The sequence below is a fragment of the Paralichthys olivaceus genome, chromosome 10 (assembly GCF_024713975.1).
Source record: "Paralichthys olivaceus isolate ysfri-2021 chromosome 10, ASM2471397v2, whole genome shotgun sequence".
NCBI classification, from domain to species: Eukaryota; Metazoa; Chordata; class Actinopteri; order Pleuronectiformes; family Paralichthyidae; genus Paralichthys; species Paralichthys olivaceus.
In genome coordinates, this window is record NC_091102.1 from 17,456,736 (window position 1) to 17,469,201 (window position 12,466).

The 12,466-nt window shown below is 40.0% G+C and overlaps 1 protein-coding gene across 5 annotated transcripts in view; it reads left to right on the forward strand.

Annotated features, from left to right (window-relative positions):
• Positions 1-12,466, forward strand: part of pard3bb (par-3 family cell polarity regulator beta b) — a 196,802-nt gene that overhangs the window by 87,031 nt on the left and 97,305 nt on the right. For all 5 annotated transcript variants that reach the window (XM_020090080.2, XM_020090077.2, XM_020090078.2 and 2 more), the window contains 4 exons: positions 3,038-3,223; positions 4,564-4,722; positions 7,999-8,143; positions 12,269-12,374. In XM_020090080.2, coding sequence (XP_019945639.2) covers positions 3,038-3,223; positions 4,564-4,722; positions 7,999-8,143; positions 12,269-12,374 — 596 coding nt within the window. The remainder of the gene's footprint in view (positions 1-3,037; positions 3,224-4,563; positions 4,723-7,998; positions 8,144-12,268; positions 12,375-12,466) is intronic.

Sequence of the window (12,466 nt, forward strand, 5' to 3'; positions counted from 1 at the left end):
TTGTTAAGGTACAAATAGTAGTTCAAATAGTCTAACAAGGCAATGGACCACAGTGTGAAAATATTCATTTTAAAAGTCAGCTTAATGTTTTGATTACTTTATATTTTAAATATAAATAATTAATAACTTATGCGTCTTGATGGTCACCTGTTGGCTGGCTGCAGTACAGGTCATAAATCTTGCCTCCTCCACATTAGGAGATGGGACATGGACCAAAACTATAGAGTCAAAATACATGTCGAATAATTTTGTTACTACTACGGCACCACACCATGATCCCTATTGCGCTGACTCAGGCTCCAAATGGTCAAGATGGTAGCGTTTGTATTCTGGATATTTTAGCTTCATTTCTTTAATGTGGGAGGATGTGTAGAACCAATGTCCATCTTTGTATAAAGTCTATGATTTAGAGATGTTATTGTTTCTTTCTATCGTTTGGAATACACTGGCACCATTTGCATACTGGCTTTGCAATAATACATGTCAAATGCAACATATCTCCATTCACCAGTTTAGACCAGTTTCTTTTTTTGTCTTTTCCCCACAAGTCGTTGTGCTGGTGCATGTTGTTATCGTTGACCTCTTTTTTTTTTTTCCCCTTGAGTTTATCATCTGAATAGAACGCAGGTTTATTATGCTGCTTTCATGAGTCCCAGAACAACGACCTTTGGTACATCAGTACTGTGGAAATTTCAGAATGTTGGCATCAAATTGGTACTGATGTATTGTTTCTCGTGACATAGCTATTTTAGTGTTACTGACAGATATAACCCCATTATAGCTATGATCCTGAAATAATAGAAGCGTTCCATAAAATCGCAGCATGCTTTTTCAGGACAAAGTGTCTAGTCCTTATTCTCTTCTGTGTCTGTGTATGTGTTTGTTTTAGAGTGTTGTCTTGTTTGTAAAAATCCACAGAACAGTAAGGTTTGACACCAGATGATAATGTTGTTTTACTGCCTCACATGCTGATTATTTATCTGCTGAAGTATCAGAGGAAACCTGAAAGCTGCGCTCATTCATTGTTTTACTGGCAAATTGAATTCAACACCCAGAAAAACAACTTAACATACATTTGCATATTTTCTTTCAGATTTCATAAAACATTTCACAGCCTGAATGGGTGGTCCTGACCCCAAAGCTGAGTACTGCTGTTTTGAACTTTTCTGCAGCAAAACAGCACCCACCCTCTACTCTAAATTCATTCTGGCATTGGTTCCGTCCCAGAAAAAGAAATGAATTAACATGAGTTATCAAAGCAGGGAGGTTAAATCAGATAAATCAAGAATGTAGCAGCAGCATAAAAACTGAAAAGTTGCCAAATCATGACATTACTTTGGACAGAATCTCGGAGTAATACATTCTCGCTGTAATTATGCACAGAAAGTAGCCAACATTTCTCTTCTGGGGGTTTTGAAGTTCTTTCCAAGGTCGTAGAGCTTCCTATCAGGTCTGGACAGTCAGTCAGATGGGGGGAGTTTTTTCCATTGGGGGAAAACAGCTTTCTGCAGAGTAGAGGACTTTGTGTCAGCTTAACGCTGTTAAACCTACAATCCCCACAGACAAACAGTGTCTAAACCTGACACTGCTGACCCACGCAAACACACGCAGGCAGGCTGAACTCACACATTGCACATAGACAGCCACACATACGCACACACACTTTTTATTGCAAGTACACACAATCATTAATGAATTTCTGGCCACACAACACACATACGCACATTATTTGACATAAACAATATAATTGTATAGCAAGGACTGACACTAAACTGCCTCCACTGACATTTTTGATGTGAATACACAGGAAATACAGTAACACTAAATGTTATAAACACACCTCATCTTTTGATTTTCTCAGTATATAAACTGTTTTCATCTGTCTGTATACAATCTTTGTATGGCCTCAAATGCAGCATTTATTTGTCATTTAGTATTTGTATTGTTTCATCACATTGAGGTATTTTTAATATATAAATAATAATATATATTATGTTGATATGGCAATAAAGTATACATTTAAAGGTACATACTCACATGCCTTTGGTATAAAACAACTTTGTATCATGGACAAATATGGAGCACACAGTTCAGCTCAATACCTAAGTGCATTACCTGTCTTTAAATCATGACCACACTCTGGAAATTGATAGATTTTTTTTGCAGATCATCTACTTGCAAGGATTAATGTGATAAAACATTGATGTTATATTTTTAGATTAAATTATTTATCATGGAAAGATGGCTGTCTGATCAACTGATACGTTTCCTTTTCTATTACGAAGACTGGATCATTTTTTAGAGAATATATTTTATTCTAGGGTCAAAATCTAAGCTTCTACAAGTTTATCTGAGTTTGTTGCGTGTTTGGAATGGAAATGTATATTTAAAAAAAATTATATTGAACTTGTCATTAGGCTTTGAGTATAATCTACATGCAGTGAGCCATCACAAGCTTCAAACACACATTTTTATCTTGTGGAAACTATGTTCTCCCTTTGTTGCTGGTGTTTTTCTCTCTAACTACGTCTCAAACTTGGTCATTACTGCCATACCTCCTCTCTGATTGGTGCTTCTCCACCATCTTTCTGGTTTTATTACAGTCATTTTTTATCCATAAAGCCAGACTTTCTTTCTTGTTTCTCTGTCTGTTGCACAATCTTTCTCTCCTCTCTGTATTACCTCTTGCTCAGTACTTTTGTCCTTCTGGCTCTCTGCGTTTGCTCTATTCTCCAATTACCTCTTGAAAATGCACGGGTCACTTTATTGATATTGCAGAGCTGAGAAAGGGAAAAAAAAGATATATAAAAGCAGCCAAGCCCAAATGGCTTTTTCCTTTTTCTTTAGTTCAGAAAAAAACACTCATGGAGAAATTTAGCTGGAAAGCTCCTTGTGATAGTTTCTCTCAAATTAAAAAGCTTTTAGTTTAGCTTTTGGACTCTACTCAAGGACAATGAGCTGACCTGCATCTCTTCACCCTCACACTGTTCACCCATCTCCCCTCCTCACCCTTCTCCGTCTCCACCGCTCTCTCTAGGAGGTGTCCCGTGTGCCAGGCTCTGTTTCGGAGAGTGGAAAGGAGCAGCTCATGTTCGAGGTTCCTCTAAATGACACTGGCTCGGCAGGGCTCGGCATCAGCCTCAAAGGAAACAAGTCCAGGGATACGGGAGAGGATCTGGGAATCTTCATTAAATCCATCATACATGGAGGGGCTGCATACAAGGTGACATAATATTCTACATCTCACCCGAATGAGCAAAGTGTGTCTGTGTGGTTTTCTCTGGGTACTCTGGCTTCCTCCCACAGTCCAGAAACATGCAGCGTAGGTTAATTGGAGACTTTAAATTTCCCGTAGGTGTGAATATGAGTATGGATGGTTGTTTATCTCTGTATTTTGGCCCTGTGGTAAACTGGCAACCCGTCCATGTAGGTCTCTAATCCAATGGGATTGGCTCCTGCCCCCCTACGACCCTTAAAGGATAAGCAGTATAGATAATGGATGGATGGAGGATGGATGGATGAACAGATAGGAACAGATCTTTGGATATGAGATGACCTGTTGTGTGCTTTTAACCTTTGACCCCTACACACCAGGACCAACTTGACATGTCCTGGACAGCAGAGAGAGACAGAAAAGCAGGCATGCAATCAGACAAGCACACATCCACGCCCACGCACCTGTGTAGCGTTTAGCATCTGTGCGGAGACAGACAAAAAAAGGATGTCACATCTATTCCTGTCCAGATCTGCTGTAGAGGCATTACAGATTAAATAACACAGCAGGGACGTCACAGACAGAGCTGACTGTTGTCTTTGTTTTTGTGGTTGGAGCTGAGTGGAGTCAGAAAGTCATGGAAAGATGTGTGGATGTGTTTGTGTCTGTGTGTTTGCAATTTTGTCAGTCACATTGTTGCTGTTCTTGCTGTACTTTCATGCAGTAGCTCTCCGTCAATTGCACTGTGCTTCCTCCCATTGTTATAAAGGACACATACATGATGCTCGTGTGCTCTGTGCACACAAGTTTTCATTTTCAATTCAACTTTATTTAAATAACAGGATTACGACATATTAGAGCAAATGTTTGGTCACCTAAATAATCCTACAGACACTGCACCCATTGCAATACATGTCAGTTCATAGAACGATAGCTCAGTAATCAACAAGGTTTACAAAGACATTATTCCCAGTATTTCCAGAATTTCTTGTCAGTACATTTCGCAAAATGTTAATTTTCTCCATAGTCACATTTCTCAGGTCAGTCTTTCATTTTACAGCTTTCCTACTGGCTGCTAAAAGTCTTAAATAGATATTTGTCTTGTGCAATTAAATGAATATTGCAATACTGCCTTGGTAAATTGTAAAAAAGAGCAATTAACCCCATCAACAAAGATGTTCCTCTCAGTATGACCGAATGACTTGACAACTATTTCCTCCGACATAAGCCCCTTCCCATCTCAAGTTCTCGTGTTTTGTTTTTATTAATACAGGTCATCACTAATCCAGTACTACTATAATGAATACATGTATGAATTAAACTGGTGTGTGTTTGTGGTGTGTGTACAGGATGGCCGTCTGCATATCAATGACCAGCTGGTAGCTGTGAATGGAGAGACGCTGGTAGGACGCTCCAATCATGTGGCCATGGAGACTCTCCGCCGGTCTATGTCCCAGGAGGGAAACGTCAGAGGGACCATCCAGCTGGTGGTGCTGAGGACTTTGAAGGTAAACACACTCTCTCTGTTTTATGAGTGGTACTTGTGGGGCCGGAATTTGGACAAAATGAACTGGCTGATATTTCTGAGATGACATTAGCTTTGCAACGATTTGTTGATTGGCAACAACCTTGATAATCTTTTAATTTTATTTTAAAGCAAACATAACAAAATGATCATGTTTATATCCGTGAATGTTTTCTGATTTCTTTTTCTGATTTGAATTGAGCATCTCACATTTTGGGACTGTTGATTGGACACGTCACCTGGGGCTCTTGGAACCCTTGATGGTTTCTTTTCAATAATTGTCATAGAAAACCAGAATCTAGGTTAGGACACCTGCTGTGTGAATGAGAGCACACGTGCGCTTGTGTCACTTGACACTTGAAAAAACATGCACGCCTCCTTTATCCTTACTCTGTATCTGCTACCTCATCTTCTGGATCTCAATGACTTGTACTTTTTTTTTCCTGCAGTCCATTGCCTACTACATCTACATATACTTGACACAAGTCCCACTGCTCTTTTCACTGCTCTTATACTGGCAGCACCAAAAGAGTATTTACACTTCAGGTCTCTATTCAGATGTGTGTCTTTTTGTGTGTGCATGCTTCTCTGAGTGTGTGTTCTTCACTCAGCTGTATCTCTTTTCTTCAATAGTAAGAAAAACATGTTTTTCCTCTCTGCTGTTGATGCCTTTAACATGCTGCTTGAATGTTTGTTGGCTCAAGTATGAATGGCCCGTTGCATGGTTTGCTGTTTTTAAAAGAGCTACTAATACACCCTGCACTATATGTACACTCACAACATGTAACATAACACACACACAGACAGATAAATGGAATAACACTATAGAGAAACAAAGACCAAAGTGTTGAGATGTATGTGAGTTCCCTGCAGTGTTTTCCATGAAATTCATTCAATATATGGCGGTAGCATGAGTGTTCGTACACACACACACACACACACACACACACACACACACACACAAACGTAGCTCGTGGTGCAACAGATTCAGAGTGACATGTGCACAGAAACAAAAGTGAAAGACAATAAATGGCCTGCGTGGAAAGTAAAAACTTTATGGACAATAACACAAGCCAGCACACAACGAATAGCACTGCACAGAGCTACACATTGCAGCACCAGAACAAAACACCAAGTTAGTGAACTCTTCTGTTATTATTGGACAAATTAGAGCCGCCACATTCTAAATAATTAATGGGAAACACTACTTTGATAAGGCATTTCCCTTGGCAGAGGTATGCACTCTCAGAACTCTCTCCTAGTATTAAACTACATTAGGTTTAGGTAAGTACATACAGAGCTCAGGGCTTCCCCCACCGATACCTTGATGGTTAAAGCTCTTGCCAACATCAAAGTTGCATCCATGTTCCCCTCTTTGTCTTACGAGTGGAGGATAGGATTAAAAAAGAGGGAGATAAAGGCAGAGAGATGAGAGACTGGACCTTAAAAGCCTTTTGGGTGCTTCAGTATTGATGCTTTTAACATTTCAGAAGTGGACCACTCTGCTTTTTTTCCCCTTCGTCTGATCTTTTTTCCTTCCTTTTCTTGTATTTGTCCTTTACTCCCTTTCTGTCTCACCTCTGACTGTATTTATCTGCAGCCAGCTCTCATTCAGTCTTTCACTTTATCCAGCTGCTCTTTTCATTCAGTAACGCCCCCCCTTGTCGCCAAGCTCAGTAAGTGTGGCTCTTATTCAGCAGGTTTCATGGTTTTATTCTGATGCTGCTCTTGAACATCAGCAACGCTGCTAACACAGTATCTGAGTTTCCAACTTTGGTAGAGGATGTTGTGGATAATTCCTCTTTTTATCATTACTGTTGATACTAATCACATAAGTTACCAGTTTCGTTAGTTTTCTAACTTCCAATTCTTTTGGTTGTGTGTTCAGGAGCTGCTTTCACTGGGCTTTGCAACATCTGTCACCTGTATAGGCAGCACCTTATTGAGAACAGGAAGGCAGGGGGAGTCTGGCTGATAAAGCATGCTGTTGCTAGTGTGGTATATCGTGATATAACCCTTCAGTGTGTATAACCTTAAAGTGCTACCAAGCAGTAATCCTGCTGCCAATCATAACCTTTTAACTTGTTAGCATCCTGATAGGAACCACAAACTCTTATCATCTAGAGTTATGTGAGCTGAACAAACACCTCTGTAAATGACACGCTGCAGTGTTTGATGTGGAAAGTGGCACGTATGGTGCTGCTGACGCACAGAAACTAGCTCCTTGAATTTGCCAGTTATCCAAACCACATTCCCCCAAAACTGCTTTGTCAAAAAGTACTGAATCTATTGAATAATTAAAAACAAACAAACGACGGCTGTTTTTCTACCTCAGCAGCCTTTTTTTTTAGTTTCTGAAAATGTGTGTGTTTTCTAGAGTATTCTGATGGCACTGTGACACTGGTTAATGGGATGTGTGTTGGTGGAGAGCCAGCGAGGGAAGGGGAGAGTGATCTGTCCTGGGTTGAAATTTGAGAGAGGCTGCTGGGTGGGGAGGAGGGGGGATTTTTCAAGAGGAAAATGACAAGGAGGATTTATCACACACACAGCGCTGTTATGTCTTCTTTGTTGTGTGAGTGCAGGGCTTATTCTGTACACAAACACACAAGTACCCTGAACCACGCCACCGAAACGACATACATATGCATACATGTTAATGAAAACGAACTGTTTTCTACACACTCAAATGACAAATACATGCAAATGAAATTCCTAAAGAAGTACACACAATACGAGACACTGGAACTGATGCTTTGTTTGAATATTACAGGGCCCTAAGAGAGCCATCCCTCCAGGACTCGGTGTCAGTGTGACTGTCATTGCCACACACTCAGACACACAAACACACACATACACAAAGAAAAGTGATCAGAGTAGAAGATGGCCACAACTCTTCGGGCCATGGGAAATGAGGTCCCCTTTTCCAGCTTGACCCTCCACTGTCTTTTGAGAGTCTCTCCCTTATTCAAGGTCTTGACATCTATTTGTGTTTGAATAGTCGACTACACAGCCCCCACTTAGTCCACTGCTCATCACTCAGTTTAAAGTAATCCACATACCACACATTTACATAAAATACAAGATTTTTTTCAAATGTTGAACAGAAACATCGGTTTTCCCAAACTATCAAACATTTTGAGCAAATTTTCAAGTTATTGCTTTTTCATAAGTGTATTGATTCTAGGCTGCCAAAACATAATCTGTCTGTTTGAACCAGTGTCATAAACTCTTGTTGTTTTTGTCCCCCTCTATGATTTAGGATCAACACGGTGTGTCACCCAATCGCTCCTTTGACGGCTCCTCTGGTCTGTCGGGAGTGATGAGACCATTGAACGGTCACACAGGATTGGTCAATCATTCCAACGGCCCCATCCACCCTCCCCACACTCTCTATGGGTCTAACGGTGAGTGGAGTGTTTTCAGACACTCACAGTCATGACATTTGAACTGCGTTCAGACATTTCTGGAAAATAGTATGTGAGATTCTGAGTCAGATTCTCCAGATATTTGCTATTTTTCTAACTTCTCCTGTCAGCTCTCCAGTAAAATATCTGTAAAATGCAAAAGTCATTGTAAGTATTAATGTATCCATTGTACTAAGTTCCCAAAAAACTACATGCCAAAGCCCTAGCAATCGAAAGCCTGGTCAGATTCTCAACCTTTTTTACAGCATAAAGTTTTATTTTTACACACTACATATAGAATCTTTATCCAAAGATTTATATAGAATTTGCTTATTTTTTGACTCAACCCTGACTTCTATCATCTTGTTTTTCTGCTGTATTATTTACCATTAAAGCAGCATTGGAGGTGGGCATGTCCTTTGCAGTAGGTTAAGTAAAGCACTGCACACGTATAATCAGGAACAGTGTCTCCGAGATGAAACAAAGTGAAAAGAAACATAAACAAAACAGATAGTACCATCTACACTCTTTAGTTACTCACGATTCTGCTCCTGTTGTTCTTCCTTTCATTCTCTCCTTTGCTCTCTCTCTGCTTTATTTGTTTAATGTGTTTCTCAAGGTTATTGTGTTTGTGTATTATTCCTGGGTTAAGCCTGTTATTAAGAGTTATTTTAGTTACGTGTGCTTCATGCCGCTCTGCTACACAAACTCTATCCACTCCCACCCTTATATCATCTGTTTGTGCTTGTGTGTGCGTGTGTGTGTGTGTGTATATGTGCTTGTGTGTGTGTGTGTGTGTGTGTGTGTCTGCGTAATCTGTGTGCTGTTTGTGTTACCTAATTGTGTTATCCCCAGTGTTGATATCTGCCTCTATGCGTCCCTGTTAAAAAGCTGGTTTGTGTATGTTTTATTCTGAATGATACTTCTGCTTATTTGGAAATGTGTTAATAGCTATTGTGTGTGTGTGTGTGTGCGTGTGCGTTTGTGTGCGTGTGTTGATTCAGGTTTATTTGGCCACTATCAAACAGTGTTGCTTTCTGTGTGTTTACATTGAATCTGGTAAACAGCTTTGACCTTGAATACACTTTGCTGTTCAAATTCAGCAACGGTGTAATTTGCATCCACACATCAGTGTGTGTTACCCAGGTTAAGTGTGTGCCTGTATACAGTAAGAACATTCCGTGGACTCTGCGAGTCGTTGCCAGTATTTTACTCGCCTAATGAACTATTTCACATGCTGAATCCATTTTATTTGGCATTGAAGTCCAAATTAAAATGAAGAGATCTTTTTCTGTGCTTCTGCAGAAGAATAAATTGATTTTAATTATTCTCTACATATGTATTTATGCAGATGTTTTATTTTTGCATTTTAGATCATCCTCTTTATCTCTTATCCGTCGCTGCATGTCAGTATGTTTGCAACCACAACTCGTGCTCTCGCTGACTTTATGGTTTCTTGCTGTGCACTTGGCTTGTTTGAATTCTCTCTCCAAAGAATTACTCAATGTGGAGGCATGACATGAAATGATATTATTAGGTGTATTCTAGCTGAAGTTATTATGCAATTCTCCCCATTGTTTTTTTTAAAGTTTATTTAGATTGGATTTTGGGATTCGAATCTTAAAAGTCTAGATTGTTATACTCACTAAAGGAGCACTGGTTTTACACAAGAAGATCTGTTCACTCATTATTTCTAGTCAGCCTCTGAAAACAGCTGTAGAATATTGTTTAAAGTCTTCTGTGGCTCAAAAGCCCTTTTACGACATGAAATGTAAAATGTCGGCTCGATTGGGTCGGGACTTCCTCTGGAGTTTGCCTTTCACACAGAAGATTCTCCACTCAGACACGTTCACATCAACAGGACAGTGTTCACGCGATGGGGGGTGCAGCAGGCAGTGGCAGGACATAACATATCAATTCCACTGCGGAGATCATGTGTTTTTGGTTACAGCACATCAACACCAGCGTTGGCGCTTATCACCATAACATCTCAAATCAAGTGGACATGTGTGTATGTCATTCTCCTGAAGTTACCCATAGTTCAGTTCATGTCTGAAAGCAGATCAGTACTCTTGATAAGAAAGCTTAAGTTATTAAGATTTTATTAAAAAAAATGTCTCACAGGGTGCAGAATTTATGTATGTTCAAATTCTTGTCTGGTGTTTTACCTTGAGAGAGAAAGGTTGGAGGCACATTGCAGACAAATACAGACAACAGGGAGACAGCAGGAAGGAAAAGTTGAGTGCAATAGAAGAAGATTCATGTATCTGCTAGTGGAGCAAACTGCTATTGATCTATCATCCACACCACAAATGCCTTTTTCACTTCAAATACTGGGAGTCAGGGAGCGCAGTGTGTGTGTGTGTGTGTGTGTGTGTGTGTGTGTGTGTGTGTGTGAGGTGAAAGAAGAATGTGTTTTTGACAGTTCAGCTGATTAAGGTGCTTGGCAGTGAGGAGGAGGGAGGAAGTTTAGAAAAAAGAGAAGTGGCTGAAAACTGAGTGGGGGATAAAATGATTTATGGGAGATCTGAAAGGAGAGATAAATGACAGCCCAAATATCAGAAGATTGCAAGAATGGGAGCAGAAGAAAAATAAAGCAGGTGATTAGTGAAGAGGGAGCGTGAGAGGGAGGGAGGGATGGAGATGAGAGGACACGATATCTTCAGATGCTGCCGTTTTTCCCCTCGCCTGTTCCAGACATCTCAGCTTTCACTCACACATGTGCGGATGCAAGCACACAGAGGACACACAGTGAGGTTTGTGCAGCCAGTGTGTGTCGTGCGGCAGCTCTGAGAAGTGATGACTGTATGTAAATTGTGCCCGGGTTTATTGTGATTCTTTGTATGAAGTTGTCATAAACTCGTTTATCAAGCAGACGCAGCCCTATCACTGCTCTGCATCTGTAGCCATCTCTGCACATGTAGAGCAGCTGCATTCACTGTGTGCTTTTCATCCTCTTTAGGTTTCTCCTATACATCTCCTCATCCAGCTGCTTATCTCTCTCTCTGTTGAAGTCTTTCTCTCATCTTTCACTCCCTCTAGTTTTCATTCTGCAGACCCTTTGTCACTGAAGCTCTCAAATGAGTTTGGATTTCTACTCTCAAGTGCTTCTAGTACTCTCCTTATTGCTGGTGGCTGGTTTTGTTTATAGAGGTATACTTTAACAGAAGAACATTGTTGAGTAAAAATGGCCAAGAAACATGTATTGTTCTCTTCTTCTCAAGCAATGGATTGACAGAAGTTCCACTGGATAACGAATGTGGCTAATTTTCACTTGTCGTTCTATAGAAATATCAGAAGTTTCAAAACAAATATCTGGTTTATGTTTACACCTTCCATTCACACAAGTCCAGAGTGTTTGAGAACCTAAAATGGAAACATTTCTAACCCTTCTAACACTGTTTTAGTTTCAAATCTCGAGGATGGAGTTATAATCTGGTTAAAAGAGAAAAACATCATCAGCGTCTTGTGAATGGTCATGTGATATGCATTTTCAAGTGTGTTAGTATTGAATAGATTATTTCTAAAACATAAAACGCCTGTTTGGTCAGAGATTGTTTTATTTTTTAAATATTTTAAAACATTTTAGATGCTCATCAGGCTCACAGTATAATCCATAAGCGGGTAATTGTGTCAGTTTGTGTATTAAAGAGTTCCGATCTACAGTTTCAGGATAGAATGGCTGTGGTGCTTTTCTTCATTCAAATTATAGTTACCATCGGTCTGTTTCCTGTCGTATCACTCTGCTACTTTCTCTTTAAACTTATCACAAGGAAGACACTTCTCTTCACCTTTGCTAAATTGTGATGCAGTAAACTTACGTATAACTTTTCGGCTGTGTTGTGTTCTGTCCACAGAAAGCCCAGGGTTATTCAGGCCAGACAATGAGAGAGCTAGAACAGAGCAGTTCTCCAGAACAGGGCAACAGTCTCTATAATGCTCATCAGTGTCTCACTAGATTGAGACGGAAGTGCATTGTGCTGAATGATTGTGTGCTAATGAATGTTCAGAACATGTGTAGCATATTGATGAGCAGTGGGACAGGTTTCTCAGGATGTTTACATGCCAATTATTGTTATTTGCTGTAAACAATAAGGATTTAATATGACCTGTTTTTCTTTTCAGTGCCCAATGGGAGTTATTCTCACATGGACGAGGAAGACGAGGGCGAACTCTACGGACACGAGGAGTTCATGAGCTCTACACAACACCCGTCATACCTACAGGAATGGTTTGTGTTAGTGTATGTTTTGTTGAGTAAAATTGGCAGAGAGAGTACTTTAGAAATCAATGATATGCAGGGATGAATTATACACAAAACAA